General features: G+C 35.6%; 1 protein-coding gene across 1 annotated transcript; it reads left to right on the top strand.

Moving 5' to 3' along the window:
* The first annotated feature begins 11,840 nt into the window (after window positions 1-11,840).
* zgc:153993 (uncharacterized protein LOC767645 homolog) lies at window positions 11,841-21,599 on the top strand. The gene is made up of 6 exons (XM_051115996.1): window positions 11,841-12,190; window positions 13,483-13,531; window positions 13,638-13,799; window positions 17,692-17,824; window positions 18,056-18,160; window positions 21,128-21,599. The coding sequence occupies exons 1-6, from the start codon at window positions 12,124-12,126 to the stop codon at window positions 21,224-21,226; spliced, it is 615 nt and encodes a 204-aa protein (XP_050971953.1). The 5' UTR covers window positions 11,841-12,123; the 3' UTR covers window positions 21,227-21,599.
* The last annotated feature ends 277 nt before the right edge of the window (window positions 21,600-21,876 follow it).

Genomic DNA, 21,876 nt, shown 5'->3' with positions numbered 1-21,876 from the left:
TGAAACTTCCTCAAGTCAGCATACAAAAAGATATACTGTAACTATGTAAATGAGTGGCCCAAGTGCTATGTAGCTTGAGTGGGCCGTCTCAGGCCATGATGGGAGAGACTAATTTTCACTGAATTGGAACTACCCCACCAAAAAAAAAAAAAAAAAAAAAATCATAAAGAATTAGTAAGTTGTTTGTACCAAGGCTTGGTCTTTACAGGTCTATGAAAAACTATCTGTTAGAACAACCCCCACCACCCCAAGCCAAAAGATCACAAAATTGTTTTCTTAAAGGAGAAGTCCACTTCCAGAACAACAATTTACAAATAATTTACTCACCCCCTTGTCATCCAAGATGTTCATGTCGTTTTGTCTTCAGTCGTGAAGAAATGGTTTTTAAGTTTCAGGATTTTTCTCCATATAATGGACTTTGGAGACAAGAATGTCTCCAATCTTTGCAAATCACCTTTCCCAAAACAGCTCGCTGTGAATGGGGCTGTTTTTGACAAGGTAAAAAGGGTGTTGTTTTACACTACCATTGAGAAATTTTAACCAAAGTATGTTATAGACTTTTCATTAAGACCCTACAGAATCATATCAACTTGTGGAAAATAGGCATCCAATGACCCCTTTAATTACTCGCCCTCATGTCGTTCCAAAGCCGTAAGACCTTTGTTCATCTTTGGAACACAAATTAAGAGATTTTTTTGATGTGATCCGAGAGTTTTCTGACCCTCCAGCACACTTAGCAAAGACTTTTATCAAAAGCAACTTTATAAAAAGGAAGACCGTGTTTATAATATACAATGCCAACTACATTAGGAAGGAATTAGGAAGGAAGAAAAGAGGTGCAAAGAAGAATAGAGCTGACCTAACTCAACCTCATGTTGTTGCAAACCTGTATGACTGTGTTTTTATGACTGTGGAACATGAAAGTGGCATGAGAAAGTGGAACATGAAATGTCATAATTTTCTCTTACTATAAAGCTCTTAAATGTTCAAGCCGTCAAACTTCCCGCCAGTCTAGGTCTAGACGTCAGTGAAGTCATCAGTTCACATATGTCTTCTTACAAAATACAACATGCTAACTGAGATTTAAAATCTAAGTGTTCCTTTCCATTCCTAAATATTCCATTCTGTTCCTAGGAAATGTTGTGTTTTTTTAATTTTTAAATGGTGAGAAACAATAAGGAGCTTAAATGATAAATGTTTGTCATTCTATTTATCAACAACAGTCCATTTATATGTCACTCTCATTGACAGCTTGATGCTACTGGATCTGCACTATGACCAAGCCAAGGAAAACATGATTTTGTTTTTGTGTCCACAAGTGATACTATATTTAAACTTCTAATCCTGTTCTCACAGTAAATGACAAACATTTGTGGCCAGAATCTCTGCTGCATGATGCAGTATTAGATAAAGCCGGGAAGCTGATGGCTGAAGTATGTTTTAGGAAAAAAATCTTTCCACTGGGAATTCAGCAGCAAAAGGATCACTAAGCTCCACCACCATTTCCCGTTTGTCAGAAACTTTGTCCTGACCTTTGAACCCAAGCCCTCCGTGGTAGTGCTGACATACCCCTCGACAATCTAACCCCATGTTTATTTCCGCCCTTTACAACACAGACTTAAACATTTGGCTTCGCTTCTGTGAGCCCAGAATAACTAGACAACTAAATATATCTTTTGTGCACATTTTTAACCAAAGTTTCAATTTATAATTAGAATTTACTGCATGATTCTAAATGCAGCTATAAACGGGGTCTAAAAAGTTTCAAGCTTGTCCACTTTCAACCACATCCAGAGGTGGTCAGAAACACAATCTCAGGTTTGTTTTCAAAACAGCCACAAAATTTAATTCTGTCACATAAAAACGTAAATTGTTCTACACTGAATCCAAGAAAATAAGACTGATCACCGCTCGGCTAACTGCTAGGTTGTCAGACTAGATCTTAAGACACTGTCTTAACACAGAGGCTAAGTTTATGCAACTGGCCCCAGGTGTAATCAGTAATTCGTCTTGGCTGACTACTTGTGATTGCATTACTTTGCATAAATGAATATATACAATAAATAATGACGTTAAATCAATTACCCTTATGGGATTTTTTTCCACTTGCTTTATTTTCCAGCAGGTGTAAATCATGAGTCTTGTTCACTAGAAAAGTAATCTAAAAAAATATTTGATAGAATGAGTTACAATAATAGTGATGCCTGCCTTAGCAAGCACTGAAAATGTTTCTTTATAGTATCAGATGAGATTTCAGTGGAAAGTCTCCTGGTGACGATAAAATGTTTTAATTTAACTTTACATTGTATGGCTTGGATATGCAAACAATGGCCATGAGTGTGGACAAAAGCACACAAATATCTTGTTTCTAGTTCTCCGGTGACTAATAAAAGGAATAATATTTGCCTAATAATGGCCCCACTTAGGGAAGTGAGTTAGATCACACAGTTGGGTTTGGTCAACAGACTCATTGTTTAATCATGAATGCCCTGCAAATCGATTCCACCTTAAAAGCTTACTATGGTGGCGCTTATGTCACCTGCATCTCAGTTAAAATGTTGTGCTTGAACACACAGCAAAGAGCCAACAACCAGCTATGTTCTGCACCTGGGTGAGGAAATAACTCTCCAAACCAACAGGTGCATTCGTCTGTATTTGTCATTCAAAAAGGGAAACCAAGGACTGCGTTTGTTTACTATTTTTACACCAATGGACTACTTGCACAACTACTTCCCTGTTCTACCTGTTACGGCTCGGGAGTTTCCGGTTAGCGTTCGGCGTACCTACATACAGAGAGTTTCTCATGAGAACGCAGATTTGTACTACATTTTAGGGCTGACATTTCTTTAAAAAAAAACAAGTAATCATATTCTCTCATATTCACGTTAACATAAATCATATTCAACCTACTGAAAGGTTACTATAAATATGTGCATTCTGAATAATAAATAAATATATTTCCCCACTAACCTGCTGCATTCTCATGAACAGTATTTTTCTTTTACTGATCATATTTCATACCTGATTAATGTAACAGTTTTAAATGAGTTTGACTGATAAACAACCTTACGAAAATTAACCATGGTTTTACTATAGTAAAAGTGTCATGTTTTTCCCATTTTTTGCATTTGTATAACAATTTTACTACAAATAGCCTACCATAGTAAAACTATAGACTGTGTAGTAAAACCCAAGTTAATTTGTGATTATATGGTTTAACTTCAGTTGCAATATTTTGGTTTTATTTATGGTAAAACAATGGCTAATTTGTTTGTGTGCATTGGTGCTCTTATTCCTGAGCCCCTACTGCTTTATTCCATTGTTTAAAATGGCTGAATAATTTGTGAGGTAACTGCCTTATTTAACACTGTTAAACATTTAAATATTTTTTTACAGTAATACACTGACAGTGCAACTATTGAATACTCATATTTTGGCATTAGACTACATACATTGAAATGATGACAGAATATATCACAGAATAGTGACTAAAATATTTAATACAGATAAATAAAGGTTCATTATGATATACTGTCATGTTTCCTATCACACTGCTGAAACAATTACCACAACTTGTGTTTTAGGTATCAACTGAAAATTGTGACTTACTGTCGGCCTACCTTTGTTGCAGTGTTGCAGTCGTGTTGCCATGTTGATTGTTTTGTACATTGTAATGGATTATATTTTTATTATATTATTTATTATATTTTTTATGAGTTATAAAGTGGTTTAAAATCATATTTATTGAAGATATTGTCAATTTTCACTATGAAATTGCATGTAAATTTCGCAAACAGTGCTGCTTTAAAGTTTGTGAAGCCTTTCGAATTTTCTATGTTCCTGCATAAATATGACTCAAAACATAATCTGATTTTCGCACAAGTCCTAAAAGTAGACAAAGAGAACCAAATAAAACAAATGAGGTAAAAATATTGTGTTGCAAAAGTATGATTAACAGTTAATTGAAATTAGAGTCCATCTGTTCATAGGTGTTTCAGTCAGTGTCTGCCCTGTTTTATTTAAATTACAGGGATCTTTCAGTCAGATCATGTTTGTGGAAGTGAATCATGGCATAAACAAAGACCTCTAAGGACCTCAAAAAAGAGTTGTTGTTGCTCATCAGGCTAGAAAAAGTTACAAAACCATCTCTAAACAGTTTGGACAAATCCACAGTCAGACAGACTGTGTACAAATGGACAAAATCCAAGACCACTTTTACCCCTGGAGTAGTTAACCAACAAAGACCACTCCAAAAGCAAGACTTATGTAATAGTCCACAAGATTACAAAGGACCCCAGAGTAACTTCTACGCAACTAAAGGCCTTTCTCACATAGGCTAATGTTAATGTTCATGAGTCCATCATCAGTAGAACACTGAACAACCATGGTGTGCATGACAGAGTAGCAAGGAGAAAGCAACTGCTCTCCAAAATGAACATTGGTGCCCATCTGCAGTTTCCTAAAGATCAAGTGGACAAGCTGGAGGACTATTGGAGAAATGTTTTGTGGACAGATGAGACCAAAGAATAGAACTTTCCAGTTTAAAAGAGAAGCATTTTGTTTGGAGAAAAGAACACACTGCATTCCAGCATAAACTTATCCCATCTGTGAAACATGATGGTGGTAGTATCATGGTTTGCGCTTGTTTTGCTGCATCTGGGCCAGGACAGCTTGCCATCATAGATGGAACAACGAATTCTGAATTATACCAGCAAATTCTAAAGGGAAATGTCAGGACATCTGTCCGAGAAAGTAGGCCATGCAGCAAGACAATGAACTCAAGCATGCAAGTTGTCCTACCTAAGAATGGTTAAAGAAGAGTAAAGGTAATGTTTTGAAATGGCCGAATCAAAATCCAGGCCTTAATCCAATTGAAATTTTGTGGAAGGAGCTGAAACAAGCAGTTCATAGGAGAAAACCCACCAATATCACACAGTCAAAGTGGTTCTCTACTGAGGAATGGGCTAAAATCCCTGTAAGTCGTTGTGCAGGACTGATCAGAAGTACAAAAAACGTTACATGCAGTTATTGCTGCGAAACAGGGTCATACCAGATACTGAAAGCAAAGATTCACATACTTTTGCAACGCACAGATATGCAACACTGGATTTTTCTCAATAAATAAATGACAAAGAAAACATTTTGGTCTTATTTGTTTGATTGGGTTCTCTTTTGTCTACTTTCAGGGCTTGTGCGAAAATCTGATGTTGTTTTGGGTCATATTAATGCAGAAATACAGAAAATTCTAAAGGGTTCACAAACTTTCAAACAGCACTGTATAGTCACAAAAGGGGCAAGTAACACATTAAAAGTGAAATTTTAAAGAAAAAAAAATGTTCTTCAATATTCTCTGTTTTACTTGTTTACTTTGTTTAGAAATAGTAATATTTCTTCAGGTCCTAGTGCCACATATGGTTAAAGGAAAAGTCCACTTCCAGAACAGATTATTTGCATATAATGTACCCACCCCCTTGTCATCCAAGATGTTCAAGTCTTTCTTCAGTCATAAAGAAATTATGTTTTTTTGAGGAAAACATTTCAAGATTTTTCTTCATATAATGGATTGCTATGGTGCCCTGAGTTTGAACTTCCAAAATGCAGTTTAAATGCGGCTTCAGACGATTCCAAATGTGGTTGTAAACGATCCCAGCCGAGGAAGAAGGGTGTTATCTAGCGAAACGATTAAAAAAAAATAAAAAATACTATGTAAATACTTTTTTATCTCAAACGCTTGTCTTGTCTTGCTCTGCCTGAACTCTGTATATTCTGGCTCAAGACAGTTAGGGTATGTCGCAAAACTCTGATTTTATTTTCTCCCTCAACTTCAAAAATCATTTCAAAAATCATTTCAAAATCATTCTACATTGCTGCAGAAGTACAGACCCAGTCTTTGCAAAGTGAACATGCAAAGAAGATTAAACACCCTTAAGAAAAAAGGTAAAACAGTGATATAGGACGATTTTGAAGTTGAGGGAGAACATGAGATGGGAGTTTTTTGACATACCCTAACTGTCAAGAACCGGAATAAAAAACAGTTCAGGCAGAGTAAGACAAGACGAGCGTTTGACATTAAAAAGTATATAAATGATATTATTTTTATGAAAAATAAGACCCTTCTTCCTTGGCTGGGATCATTTACAACCGCATTTGGGATCGTTTAAAGCTGCATTTAAACTGCATTTTGAAAGTTTAAACTCTGAAAAATGCTGAAATTTTTTCCTAAAAAATTTCTTTATGACTGAAGAAAGAAAGACATGAACATTTTGGATGACAATGGGGTGAGTACATTATCTGTAAATCTTTGTTCTGGAAGTGGACTTCTCCTTTAAAGGGTTATTCAACCGCAAAACGAATCACTTACCCCCATGTCGTTCCAAACCCGTAAAAGCTTCATTCGTCTCCTTAAAGAAAGATTAAAAACAAAGATGTTGGTATTTACGTAAAAAGTATCAAATCTTCTGACCATTATACATATAAGATCTGATATAGTGTACTGAAAATGAGATCTCAGAAACTGATGACCACCAAATAATTATGGACTATAAACTTTGTGAGTGGTAATGCACTCTCTCCATGGGAAATATGTCCATTACTGTCCTCACCCCAGTCTAAAACAGTCCCATTAACAAGTTCCCATACACTCACCACTTCCTCTTATCCCCCATATTTCCTGTCATAATTTTCAGCTTAAATTGAAACAGGCTGGTGGATCAGCTTGCAATCCATCCCAAACAGTCAAAGTGAAGGCTTGTCACGCAGCCTAGTTGTTCTTAGGATGGTCTGAATATTTTCTCACAGGCTCAGTCAAGTAAAGTAAACTGAGGGTCATTTGGAGACTGCAGATCATTTGAAGATGAAGGGTCTACACCAGAACAAAGAGAAACATCCTTTTCATTAACTGTCCACAACTTCCCCTCCCACAAATCTCAAGGACCGTGATGACCAGAGGCATGATTTCTAACTTGGTTTGGCTCAAGGCAATGTGTAAGTGTGTGTGTGTGTGTGTGTGTGTGGTGGTTACAGTTATGGTTATGACAATGCTGAGGACTGGCCGTCGTGGGACTGCTAAGTTTGGAATTTTTGGAGGGAGAGCCTGTACATCCTGTGTGCTGGGGAGGATGTTATTCTCTTAGTCGGGTCACGGAAAAAAAATTACAATAATGGGCATCAGTGATCGTACTGCACTCATTTTCAACTAATTTTCTTTTCTTTTCAAGTTTTTATCCTGTAGAATTTCTTTTTCGCAGCCAATAAATAATAACTCGAACGAAGTTATTATTTATTAATGAACAAAGGTCTTGCGGGTTTGGAAAGATATGAGGGTGAGTAATTAATAACAGAATTTTCATTTTTGGCTGAACTATCCCTTTAAGTTTCTTAATTACTTTCTGAAATTTAACCAGGCTAAAGGTGATTTTAGAATTATAAACCAAGAATTTACGTAACAAGTCTAGAAAAAAATAGCAATTAATTGACCAGTAAAAGGGTTTAAACCAAGAAGTTAATACTGAATATAGTTTATTTTAGAATTATTTTAGACATTTTAGAAAATTGCTATAGTTACTCTATAGGCCACTTACACACTATAGTGTTTAAGAAGCATTTTATATTAATTTATTTATTTTTAGGTAGTTTTGCTTGATAGCTAGTCTCACTTTCTGTAATGTTAAAGGAGTAGTTCACTTCCATAACAAAAATTTACAGATAATGTACTCACCCCAAGGTCTTATCTAGCGAAACGCTGTTTTCTAAAAATAATAATAATAATAATAATAAATAAATGTAAAAAAAATTATATACTTTTTAACCTCAAATGCTCGTCTTTTCTAGCTCTGCGATGCACGTGTACTCTGTGTAATCCAGGTCAATACAGTTAGGGTAAGTCAAAAAACTTGCATCTCATTTTCTCCTCCAACTTCGAAATAGTCCTTACCTTTTTTTGTAAAGGGCATTTGACCACCTTTGCATGTTCACTTTGTAAACACTGGGTCGGTACTTCTGTAGCGATGTAGGATGATTTTAAAGTTGGAAGAGAAAATGAAATGGGATTTTTCAACATACCCTAACTGTATTGACCCGGATTACACGGAGTATGCATGCGCATGGCAGAGCTGGACAAGACAAACATTTGAGGTTAAAAAGTATATATATAATTTTATTTTATTTTATTTGTTTATTTTTTTTTTCAAGACTGATTGTTTTGCTAGATAAGACCCTTATTCCTCAGCTGGGATTATTTAGAGCCATTTGAAGCTGCATTTAAACTGCATTTTGGACGTTCAAACTCGCGGGGACCATTGAAGCCCACTATATGGAGATGATGGCGGTGTTTCAAAAAAATCACAGGGTCTGGCAGTGGCGTAAAGGGATAGAAAGGGAAAAAGGTTTTTTTTCTTTCAAGAATTAAACACTGCGTATTCAGAGATGGTACTGTGGCTTTATCAGAACTTGGATTTAACATGAAAATCAAGCTCAAATAGAATGTTTTTGACCAGCAAATGACTTGATCAGTTACATTTAATAAAGTAAAGATATAACAAATAAAATGCATCAAGAGTGTTATAAAAAATGAAAGTGGCCTATACTAGTCACAAAGTTTTTTTTTTTCTTTTGTTAATCTGTTAATTATTTAGAAGTATATTTCGTGTATGCTAGCCCTATTTTATTCCTTTTGTAATTTTGTAGTTTTTCTCTGTTCCCCAAAGTGCAGCAGGTGGGTGATGCGACGATGCGTGGTTTGTTTATGCTGCAAGCTTCGTTTGACCAGGAAAATAATCTAAATTAACAAAATACTGTCATTATACAATTCTCAGAAATTCTCTATGCTGCTCGCAAATTCAGGCTAACTCAAAAACTTGCGTACACGAGCTCAGACCTGACTGAGATTTGTTCGTAACTACCGCTTATGTCCATATTGATAAAAAAAGTTTTATGTAGAAACGACCGTACGCCCAATTTTCTGTCGTACGTTCGTTTCATAAATGAGGCCCATTGTGTTTGAGTAAAGAAAACGCTGTACTTATTTAAACATCAGTTATTTATTTACCCTTGCATTGCAAAAAGCAGAGATCTGTCTCCAGGCTGTGCACGGCACTTCTTTCTGAATCAACGCAGGGTGAAGTTACAAGGTTTCACTGACAGTTTGAGGATCCAATATGGCGTTATGAAGTTTAGTGACAAGCTCTTTTGAATGCTTTTTAGTGATTACATTTTTGTACAACCCTCAAACAGACATAAGAAAGACCAATAGCACTGATTTAAAAAATATTAATAATGAAATATAATACAGATATAAAGTGTGGATAATTTTCCACGGCACACCTGGCTGGGCCTAGGGTATGGCGACTGCCGTACTCTGCCATACAGAAACGCCGCCCCTGTATGGAGATAATTCCTGAAATGTTTTCCTCAAAAAAAAAAAAACAAAAAAAATTCTGAAGAAGGAAAGGCATGAACATCTCGGATGACAACAGGGTGAGTACATAATCTGTACATTTTTATTCTGGAAGTGAACTTCTCCTTTAAGGGAAAGTGGGATTGGCCCTCACAAGTACATGAATTTGCCAAAAATACATCTGAAATTGAAACTGGGGACATTTCCTAGTTGAGTGGCTAAAATACCACTTAAATCTTACTTTTTATGATCTATTATACATTTTTTTTTTTTTTTTTAAATGTTATTACTATTAGTTAAACACAGGACAGAAAATAGCCTATTGCTTCTAAATTATTGTTTTGTTATGTAAAATTCTTCATAACATTATAAGACTTATACTATTATTATAACTAATATTTATTATGATTTGGTTTATTATGATTTGTCTGGTTTGATTATTGGTTTTAATACAAAATCAAATCTTAAATCTTAATCTAACGGCACTATTAAAAATAGTAAAAAGTAACCTTTGCAAATAGCAAACAGATCAAAACAGTATTATATCAAAATATTGTCTGTACAATACACTGTATTTAACAAAAATTATTACCACTTTTTAATTGTATTTTAAATCTTTTCACAATCTGACTGTGAATATACTGTTTCTATAGTAAATCACAAGTTTTTTTGTTTTGTTTTTTAACTTCCCAAATGTTACTGTGTGCGCTATTGGAAATGGATTTTTACTATCGCGGCTTATTATTTTGAGTAAGTTAAAATAAAATAAATGTAAAAGCTGTATTTTTGCAAGTCTAAATATTAATAAATTAATGTTTATTATTATTCATACTGTAGGCTACATATTGGGGTGTACTTTTTACACACATGGTATAGCTGAGTATGATAACATTTTAGAAAGCATTTTAAAAAATCGTCTAGTTTCTTTCTTAAATCAAAAGCTGTCTGTTGTGTACCAGACAGAGCCAGCCCATCTTCACTGTGAAGTTCAGTGAGGTCACCCCTCAGGTCTGGGAGTCAAAAATGTTTTTTTTTTTTTTTTTAATTTGTGATATCACTCCATGAAATCACCACTTTCAATAACATTCATCTCAGAAACAGCAGAAATCTGACATTTACAGGTCACTACAGTCTCTGCAGAGGTATCAAACTTATCTTTTACATGATTGCCATATAACTAAAATGACTAGAATAAGGACACTTATTATATGTTACAAACAAAAACAAATGCTGGCTATGAGATATATAATTGCATGTGATCTGACTAAATTATAGATGATGTGTTTGTATATACACTGAGAAACAGCGTGTACAAGTTGAGGGTACTCTAGATTCTTTTCCTTCACCAGTATCATCTTTCTTTTGTTGGTGGTAATCTAGCAGTCAGACACACCTATCCAGGCCTCTACTCTAAGCAGAGTACATTGGTTAGGCTAAGCCTACCTGCTAATGAATCTCTGTAGCCTATAGTCCAGTGGGCTAGGTTGGTTTTGTTCAAAAAGAACCTGGCTGGTTATTAAGAAAGTGCTAGTGCTTTTGAGGTGAGTTATGAACTGTCTTTAAATTATGCCAAGGTTGATTTATTTTATTTTATTGTTTGGGGTAGTATTGCCTGACAGCTGCTGTTTCACTTTCTGTAATGTTAAGGGAAACTGGGACTGGCCTTCACAAGTGCAAGAATCAGGAAACTATTGTTGATGTTTGCCATGTCTTAGTAAACGGAAGCGTTATCGTTGTTATGGTTCTCAGTCTGATGGCGACATCTAGTGGCGAATAGTGTAAGTTACGTCTATAAATTCTCGTAGTTCGCATATCAAAAACAATCAGTGCGTTTCAGAAGAGAAAACCTGTTGGGCGTCAAGGGTAGGCTGCTTGTGCAAAACGTGCAGAGGAAAAATACGTCTAGTATGTCTAATAAAGTGATTTAGGAATGTCTAGTATTATCATATAGGATTTATGTCCTGCAGCCTCTACATAAAACCAAATAAATAAACAAAATATTTAGTTATTTCCCACAAGCTCTTAGTAAACATTAACATGAAACTAATAAATACATAGATTAAATAAATAAATACACTTCAGATATATGAACCTGTGCATTAAAAAAAACAGCACATTAATTTTAAATGCTTTCTTATTCACATTCATAATTTTATCTGTGTATAGATTTTTGTGGATACATATTTTGTCTGTCTCGTCTATTGTGGGCAATGCATCTTATTGTGATTCTAATAAAAGTACACTTTATTTTCTGTCGGTTTTAGTACTAAGACTCATGTAGTAGTGTCCTGTATTAAAAAAAAAATTCCTGTAAAAAAAAAAAAAAAAAAAAAAAAAAAAAACAATACTGGATTGTTTTGTAAAATAATTAATGTAACGCTGCATGCTTTTGGTTCATTCTTGGCACTGCGAATCTGCACTTTCAATTCAATGCATTTGGCGGCTGTCGCCTTCTCCATTTCCGCGTTATTTCCAGGTTTAAAGCGTTCCTATGGATTGGTGGAGCTCTTCTTAAAGCGTATCGACAACTTTTTTACTTGCATATCATGTTTTTATCATACTAATGGTGCTCCAGGGGAGGACATATAACCACAAGCGTCGATAACTTGACTAGATTATGTTCTGTTTTGTTGGAAACTGTGAATTTAGCGGATTCAGAATTTGTTAGGCTGGTCCGGCTAGTTAGCAAGCTATCAGTTGGGCCGCCGGTGTTTGTACTAACTTAAACCATGGCAGATGCGAACGATGGACAGAGGACAGACGATAAAGAGTTGAAGGGGGCGACAGGTGGTGAAGGTAAGACGAGGTTCAACTTTTAAACGAATTAGAGTGACTTATGTGAACTAGCCATCCATTTCGAGCTCTTTGCACTCGGCGTGACGTCACACCGTTCTTCGACTGTGACTTGACTAACTAGTACTGAAGACTATTCTTTCTCGTAAATGTCTCCGTAGGACATACCATTACAGTGACCGACTGTTAACTCTTAACTGTCTGGTATTTAACTTTATAATCATTTTCGTTTTTTTTTTTAATAATCATGTTCGTTTTTAGTTGTTATGGAACTTCCTGTGATGTCATAGTGAGCGTGTCTGACGTGTGTCAGGGCGTGTGAGGCCCATCAAATGGGAATTTTGAGATGTTTTCTGTCTCTTCACTAAAAATGTGTTTAGTGACCTCACAATTCTGCCAGTAGATGGCGAAAAGCGAGTATGTTTTGTCTCATCTTTTTAATTGATTGAAAGTAAAGAGAATTATAAAGGTAATTTAAAAAAGTAAAAGAAACAACATTCACTGTAATCATAATAACTATTTGCAATTGTACATTTATATATATAACAGTGCAGCCGCCTACTTTTATTTGATTGTCCCATTAATTTTGACATTGACATACTCAATGAGGCAGACCACCCTAAAAATGTAATTTTCATAATGTTTTGTTGTCCTAACAACAGGAATTTTGAAGTGATCTTGTCCCCTTTCGGTGTCAATGGTGGTTGCCTTGCTATTGAAAAGACATCATAAGAATTTTACCCAAATCTGTCAAAAAATGTGAAGAGGCCCAACCAATCAAATTCTCCTTCACATTCCGTGCTTGAATCCTATTGTCTCATTTACAATATGCGCTGGTTTACTTAAAAGATTCATTCAAAACGAATTCCTTCACAACACCCACTAGAAGATATTCACATTTAGACACTTTTATAGTATTTAGAAACATCCTGCAAAAAACAAGGCTCTTGTTCAAAATGAAAACATACACTTTAAAGCTATTTTTTTCTGAATTAAGATCAAACAATCTTTATTTAAGGTATTGACAAGAAGACAGCAAAACAGAAGTGAGAATAAAAAATTCAATAACAGTAGGATACTCTGGGTACACCGCAAACTCTCTCATAAACCTATGTCATGACCTGACTTATAAACCAGCCAGTATCAAAACAGGAAGTTGTTCACCACATGTATAATACCCAGTGACCCCACTGTCACACCCAGGAATACAAAGATTGCTTCCTGCACTTCGACCCTGTAAAAAGTAATGCGTATTAATCACATTAACTCACAATATTTTTTTCACATATTTTCAGATGTCATGGATGATGCGATCATCGAACAGGGTGCCGTTTTACTAAGAGGGTAAATTCATGAAAATTTAAATTCCTCAAATTCTATGTTATATTTTATAAGCATGGATTTGTGTGAATGAATGCATCTCTCCACTGTGCTTTGGTTTCACATTAAGGTATGTTATTGAACGAGTTACTGTTGAGGATCCTTCCATGCATGTGAGCCACGAGGATCTCGGAGGAAGACCTCAGGATGCAGAAGATCCTCAAATCAAAGAGGTTGTAGATCAGCTTTTGAAGATAGCCGATGACCTTAACAAGAATGCTGAACTTCAACAGTATGTTTTTCATTTTTTTTCCAGCTTACTTGTCTTTTATGAATATGAGGTTTTGTGATGAGAAAGGACACAACTAAAGTGTCTAATCTAGTGATTCTCAACCTTTTTTGACACGAAGGCCTCCCATTTACACAAAATATTCAAAACCCCCTCGTATAAGCTATTCTGCTTTTCTAGTATGTTCTCCTGTAATTATGACAAAGCTGTTAATTTTCAAACTTTTTTTAATTAACAGAAGCTAATTTTGTTGATATATATATATATATATATATATATATATATATATACACTGTATATATATACATATATATATATACAGGGGTTGGACAATGAAACTGAAACACTGGCCAATATAGTGTTGGAGGTTTCATGGCTATATTTATGCAGCCTGGTGGCCAGTCTTTACTGATCGCACATTCCACCAATAAGAGCAGAGTGTGAAGGTTGACTTTGTGCACCCAATAGCTCAAACATTGTACCCTGAAGGTGGTGCCGTGTATTAGGATAATAATGCACCAATACACACAGCAAGACTGGTGACAAGAGTGATTTGATGAACATGAAAGTAAAGTTAAACATCTCCCATGGCCTGCACAGTCACCAGATCTGAATATTATTGAGCCACTTGGGGGTGTTTTGGAGGAGCGAGTCAGGAAATGTTTTCATACACCAACATCACATAGTGACCTGGCCACTGTTCTGCGAAAGGAATGGCTCAAAATCCTTCTGGCTACTGTGCAGGACTTGTATTTGTCATTCCCAAGATGAAATAATGCTGTATTGGCTGCAAAAGGAGGCCAAACGGCATACTAATTGTGGTCTAAACCCAGGTGTTTCAGTTTCACTGTCCAACCCCTATATATATATATATATATATATATATATATATATATATATACAAAATTAGCTTCTGTTAATTAAAAAGAAAGTATATATATATAATATATATATATATATATATATATATATATATATATATATATATATATATACACACACTGCTCTCCAAAAGTTTGGAAACACCCCTGGTAAAGTGTGGTGTTGGATATCAGCATAAATCCTTATCATTTTTTTTTGATGCAAATCCATTAAAGTAACTTGACATTATCATTGAAAACCAGCAATAATAATTTTCATTTTGATTACATAATAATGGCAATATATACATGTCAAAGTCAGACATGCCCCTTTGCCAGCTGTGATGCCTGGTTACTGGTTTAAACTTGTCCCAGGTTTCTAAAAGATTTTTGGGTCAGCACACCTTAATAGCTTCACCAATTGATTGCCAATTAAGTTTAGAATACAATGAATTTAAGCCCAGATTATGCAGAGCTGTAATAGCTGCTCATAGTAGATATTTTGATTAATCGAAAAGTTATGCTTTTTGTATGTATATGTAATAAAATGTAACTGTTTATGTAATAAAATATGTTTTCGTAGTTTGTGTTGTCCCATATCAGTGCAAAATTATCACAAATTAAAAAGGATTCATGCCAATATTGTCCAAAACCCCACTTTTCTAGGGCGTTTCCAGACTTTTGGAGGGCAGTGTATATATATATATATATATATATATATATATATATATATATATATATATAATATATCTCTTATATCTCTTAAAAAATATTTAGTTAACACATTTACCAAATTTTTTGTGTGTTTGATTAGCATTTTGTAATATTTTATTTTAAAAAGAAAATTACAATTTAATTTGTTTTATCTTTTAACTATAATTTGGATAATTTTAATTCATTATATGGCTCCCCTTATAGGTTTGCTGAGAGCCCCTAGTGGGTGCTGACCCTCTGGTTGAGAATCATTTGTCTGATTATATGATTTGTCTGATTATATGGTCTGATTATAATGACTACCTATAGTATAATTAGAAATTTTACACACACAGCATTTTCTTGTGAAATAGATCCATCTGAGAATGCTACAGTTTTAATTTGACAAAGGATTTTTTTTGTGAAATAGAAACTAAAAGAGTTTTTAGTAGTGTTTTCAAAACCAATAGTTTACATAAGATTTTATTTAAAAATGCATTTAGTTATTTTTGTATATTGTACATTTTACTGTGACTTAAGCTGACACCTGATGGCATGGATGCAAAAGCAAAGGTTTTCAGTTACAGACGCTATTGTAGAAATTCTCTATTTATAGCTAGCCATGATTAAGTTTTTCTAAGAAATAAAAGTGTCTGTTAAAAAGAGGTTACCAAGATAAAGGAAGTAGTATTTGACTGATCATGTGATCTAAAAAAAATGGAAACAGCTTTTATTAAGTGTCTCCATCTCTTGTGAGTAACATGTTTCAAAAGAAGCATTCTTTTTCTTTAATCAGCAACAACAGTGCTGTGTTGTGGGTTATTTAGCAAAAGACAACCAATTATAAACTCCCTCTATCCTTACCTTATTAAATATGCATGTGCGTAGAAATTACAAGGATTTAGTTTCAGTGTGAGGTAAAAGTTGAACAGTGACGATAAACACGTTAACTGACGGGCAGAAAAGAAGCACATTTTTTAGCTGTATTGTGCAGAAAGGTTAGCTGTTATTTAAGGGCCTCATGCTCACTGTGTACAGTATTTGTCCTATAATTGTTATAAACCTCAAAAATGAACAAATAAGAACATTAAGATAAGGTTTACAAAGCTACAGTGTGAAATCTCAAAACCTGAGTACCCAGTATATTACTAAACCAAGATGTAGTATGAACAATATTCAATATAAAACAATATACAGTTGAAGTCAAAAATTAACATACAACTTGCAGATTCTGCAAAATGTTAATTATGTTACCAAAATAAGAGGGATCATAAAAAAGGCATTTTATTTTTTTATTTAGTACTGACCTAAATAAATTATTTCACATACAAGGTATTTACATATCCACAAGAGAAAACAGTTTTTCAGCATTTTTGTGTATTTAAACCCTTTTCAACAATGACTGTATTATTTAGAGATCTGTCTTTTCACAGTGAGGACAACTGAGGGACTCATATGCAAGTTTCAAATGCTCACTGATGCTCCAGAAGGAAACACAATGCATTAAAAACCAGGGGGTGAAAACCTTTTGAATTTGAAGATCAGGGTAAATTTCATTTATTTTGTCCTCTGGGAAATATCTTCTGTAGCTTTTGAAGGGCAGTACTAAATGAAAAAAATATGTTATTCAGGCAAAATAAGAAAAATGTACACATCGCCATTCTGTTCAAAAGTTTACACCCCTGGCTCTCAGTGCATTGTGTTTCCTTCTGAAACATCAGTGAACGTTTGAACCTTCTGCAATAGTTGCATATGAGTCCCTCAGTTGTCCTCAGTGTGAAAAGATGGATCTCAAAATCATACAGTCATTACTGGAAAGGGTTCAAATTCACAAAAATGCTGAAAAACCACCAAATTTGTGGGACCTGAAGGATTTTTCTGAAGAACAGCGGTCAGTTTAACTGTTCAGGACAAACAAGGGTATCATTAAACAACTATCACAAAAAAAACAAAAAAAACAGCTGTGGATCATTCAGTTAACAACACAGTATTAAGAATCAAGTGTATGTAAACTTTTGAACGTGGTCATTTTTATAAATTCAACTATTATTTTCTCTTGTGGACTATATGTAAATGGATATAGTACTAAATAAAAACAACATGCATTTTGTATGATCCCTCTTATTTTGGTAAAATAATTAACATTTTGCAGATTCTGCAAGGTGTATGTAAACTTCTGACTTAAACTGTAACCAGCCTTTGTCACAACCAAATGATTGTCAATTGATCATTTGCAGTGCATTGAAAAACAGGTAGTGGTCCATATGGGTGGTGTTTTGTTTAAAATTATATGGTTAAAGAGTTTGGGAAGCCCATAACAGACAATTTTTTTTCCCTCACAGTCTCATCAGCACTGTGCAAGCAAACTGCGCTCAGGATGTCTTTATGACTGTGGCCAGGAGCATCTTTGAGGATGGCATTAACTGGGGACGTGTGGTGGCTCTGTTCCATCTCGCGTATAGGCTCATTTACCAGGTGAAACTCTAATTTTGATATTAAAAACAGAATTGTAGTATTCATTATTCAGTGTGAACATATTGCCTCACCACTTGTTCTTCAGTCAAAGTGTCGTGGTACTGCATGAAATTAAAAGCTCCATCCATGCAAAGTCTTCCTGAATTTTGATAGGATCAAATTTATTAAGCAATGCTAATTCTTATGAATAATGTAGATGTATTAAAACATGATTACCTTTCGTTCCTTTAGGCTCTGACTCAGAACCACTTTGAAGTTATCAAGAGGATCATTAGCTGGGTTTTACAGTTTATCAGGGAAAACATTTCTGCCTGGATCAGACAGCAAGGAGGATGGGTAAGTTGCTGTTTTTGTGTATGCTGTCTGGCCACCCATGTGGAGCCACACAGGTCGAGCCAGACACGGGCCACCACACACAGAGAGACGCACCCACTCGAGCCAGGAAGTACATAAGCACAAAGCCAGACACATCCCGTCTAGGAATATCCAGACACACAAACCCACTGACCCAGCAAGGCATGCAGCTTGATACCAGTTATCTGATCTGTCTTTTTAAATTGCATTATCAAGAATGCCAATTTATGCTTTTCACATCTCATGTAAGAGTTGATGTTGTCATACTTCAGTAAGATGCGGTTTGCATGTGTGCGGCAGAGCCTCCACCGGGCTGGCTGCAATTCCTGGGGCCACTCAAGTTTAATAGCACACATATGATCATAAAGGAAGCAGAATGTGGGGTGCTGGGTTTAGACTTCAAACACTCAGGCGTCATGGAGCATACTGTGGCCCTGAGAACTGGAATAAAGTGAACATGTGACAATATTTACAGTGTGCTAAGCAGGATAAGCCTAAAGAATGTAAACCCATCCAGGGAGGAGAAGGGACGCTTGTATGCGTGACCCGTGTTTTTGGGGATTTGAGGAAGATCAGGCACCTGCTGTTTACAGTATTGTACTGCAGGGGATGTGCCACCAGTCATGTATAACCATTAGGCAGTTGTGGCCTAATAGTTAGAGAGTCAGACTTGTGACCGAAGTTCGTGGGTTTGAGTCTCACTCTTATGGTTCAATCAGTGTAGTACCATATTTACTTAATTATTGACATTTTATTTAGATTTTTATGCTGTGACTCTGTCAACTATATGCATGATTTACCTGTGGCATTGATGCATATTAACAAATACAGTGTCTTGCAAAAGTATTCAGGTTTTCAATTCAAGTTTTATGTTGCAATCTTATGATAAATTGCTTTCAATTACTCTTTTTCCACATCAGTCTACACTCCATAGACCATAATGACAAAGCACAAAACAGGTTTGTAACAACTTTGCAAAGTTATTAGAAAAAAAAAGAAAAATTGAAATGATTCCATTGCACAAGTATTCATACCCTGTTCTGGGACACCTGAAATTAAGCTCAGGATTATTCATTTTACTTGTAGATGTTACTACACTTCGAGTGGAGGTAAATTCATTTGAATGATTATGATTTGGAAAGGCACACAGCTCTCAATAAAATGTCTAACAGCTGAAAATGCATACCAGAGCAAAAAACAAGCCCTGAGGTCAAAATAACTGCCTGTTACTTAGAAACAGGCTTGTGTCAAGGCACAGATCCGGTGAAAGAGTTCAGAAAAAAATTCTGCTGCATTGAAGGTTCACAGAAGCATGTAGCCTCCATTATCCATAATGGTAGATGCTTGGAACAACTAGGACTCTTCCTAGAGCTGGCCACCTGGCCAAACTGAGCAAATGATGGAGAAGAGCCTTGGCTAGACTTGTGACCAAAAGTTGGTGGTCTCTCTAGTTGAGCTCCATGATCAAATATGCAGATGGAAGAAACTTACAGATTGACAAACATCACTGCAACACTGTGGCCAAACTCAATCCTCTCCTCAGTGATGACACATGATACCCACTTGGAATTTGACCCTCAGACTGTGAGAAACAAGATTCTCTGTTCTGATGAACCTCAATTTCAAGCATCATGTTCATCACTGCTCATCACCTGCAGAGTACTATCCAAACAGTAAAGTGCGCTGGTAGAGCTCAACTAGAGAGACCACCAACTTTTGGTCACAAGTCTAGCCAAGGCTCTTCTCTATCATTTGCTCAGTTTGGCCAGGTGGCCAGCTCTAGGAAGAGTCCTGGTTGTTCCAAGCATCTTCCATTATGGATAATGTAGGCTACATGCTTCTGTGAACCTTCCGCTGGTAGCAGCCTCATGCTGTGGGGCTGTTTGTCAGTGGCAGGGACTGAGGGACTCGCCAGAGTAGAAGGAAAGCTCAACACAGTTAACTAAGCCTTAATGAAAACCTAGTCCAGAGCATTCAGAACCTCAGACTGGGCAGAAAGTTCAACTCTCATCAGGACAGTGGCTTATAGACAACTCTGTCAATGTTCTTGAGTGGCCCAGCCACAGCTTGGGCTTGACGCAGTCAAATATTTCTGGAGAAACCTGAAAATGTCTGCCAGCCCCCATCAAAGCTGACAGAGCTTGAGAGGTGAAGAGGTGAGGTGAAGAATGGCAGATAATTGCCAAATGCAGATGTGCAAAGCATGTCGCATCATACCCAAAAAGACTTGAGGCTGTAAAAGTGCTTCAACTAAGTACTGAGTTAAGGGTATGAATACTTATGCAATGTACTTATTTCAGTTTTTATATTTTAAATTGATTAAGTTGTGACAGTTCTGTTTTTGCTTTGTTATTATGGTGCATGGAGTGTAAATTGATGTGGGAAAAAATAGTAATTTAAAACAGTTTAACATAAGGCAGCAACATAAAATGTTAAAAAAAAGTGAAGGGGTATGAATACTTTCGCAAAGGCACCGTATATGCATGATTTACCTGTGGCATTGATGCACAAATATTAAAGGGATAGTTCACCCAAAAATAAAAATTATGTCATTAATTACTCACTCTCATGTCGTTCCAAACCCGCAAGACCCTCGTTCGTCTTCAGAACACAAACTAACATATTTTTGATGAAATCCGAGAGCTTTCCGACCCTGCATAGGCCTAGAAAGGTAGCAAGGACATTGATAAAATAGTCATTGGTTCAACGGTAATGTTATGAAGCTGCGAGAATACTTTTTGTGCACAAAGAAAACAAAAAAAAAGACTTTATTCAACAATTTCTTCTGCTCTGCGTCAGTTTGTGCCGCGCATTCACGAGAGTACCATAGAAGAAAGTCGTACAGATTATGATTATTGATTATAAATTATTGGATGGATGTCATTTAAAATCTTAAAAATATGTTTATGTGCAGAGTGTATCTAATACTTTCTCTTCCTTGTGTTGCAGGAGGGCATTTTCCGCAGCGTGTCAAGATGGCGTACTGTGTCTGTCATCGCTGCGATGGCATTCATTGTAGCTGTTGTTTACTGGAGAAGAACACGTTAAGATAAAAGTGAAGGACACGCCAGATTCATAATTCTCAAAAATGTGGAAACTTGTATCAAAAGCAATACTGTGTATAAGTGGTGCAATCAAGTGGACCAATCATGAGTCATACAGACCAATCATGCTTCATGCCTTGCTTTGGTTAAAGACTTAAATGGAAACAGCCACTCCAAAAACACTGTAGCCTTTTATTTTAATGTGTTTATTTTTTTTAACATTTCCTTTTGGCTGTTTTTCTGTCCATTGTTTCTATTTCAGTTAAGAACATCTTTGCCTTGGTTTATTTATTTTAGGGATGTACTGCTATACTCAAAGATTTTAAGACGCTGCACTTTTTCTCCACCAGTGCCTTTTATTCTGTTTTTTTTTTTTTCTGGCTCAGGTATCCATTTTTTAATGTGCCACATAACACCAGCCCTACCTCGAATCAGCAGAATTTTTCAGACTGTTTACCAAATGTTTTTTAAATTATTACATTAGGAACACAGGGACAGGGCTGAAAAGAGGTAAAATAAAAATACATATATTAAACCTTTTTTTTAAAGCAAAGTTAAACCTCAACAAAAGTTTAAAATGCAGTTAAAGTGGTGTAAATGACTGAAAGGGTCAGCATGTTATTGGTGAAATAGTGAATGTGGACAATAATTCTT

The sequence above is a fragment of the Labeo rohita genome, chromosome 7 (assembly GCF_022985175.1).
Source record: "Labeo rohita strain BAU-BD-2019 chromosome 7, IGBB_LRoh.1.0, whole genome shotgun sequence".
Lineage (NCBI taxonomy): Eukaryota > Metazoa > Chordata > Actinopteri > Cypriniformes > Cyprinidae > Labeo > Labeo rohita.
This window is presented reverse-complemented; position numbering and strand designations above follow the sequence as displayed.

What these genes read in the sequence shown, in the direction of transcription:
- zgc:153993 (XM_051115996.1), top strand. Translation starts at nt 12,124, where the DNA reads ATGGCAGATGCGAACGATGGACAGAGGACAGACGATAAAGAGTTGAAG. An exon ending in AAGAATGCTGAACTTCAACA is followed by an intron (nt 13,800 to 17,691) that starts GTATGTTTTTCA and finishes TTTCCCTCACAG; the next exon opens with TCTCATCAGCACTGTGCAAG. An exon ending in CGTATAGGCTCATTTACCAG is followed by an intron (nt 17,825 to 18,055) that starts GTGAAACTCTAA and finishes TCGTTCCTTTAG; the next exon opens with GCTCTGACTCAGAACCACTT.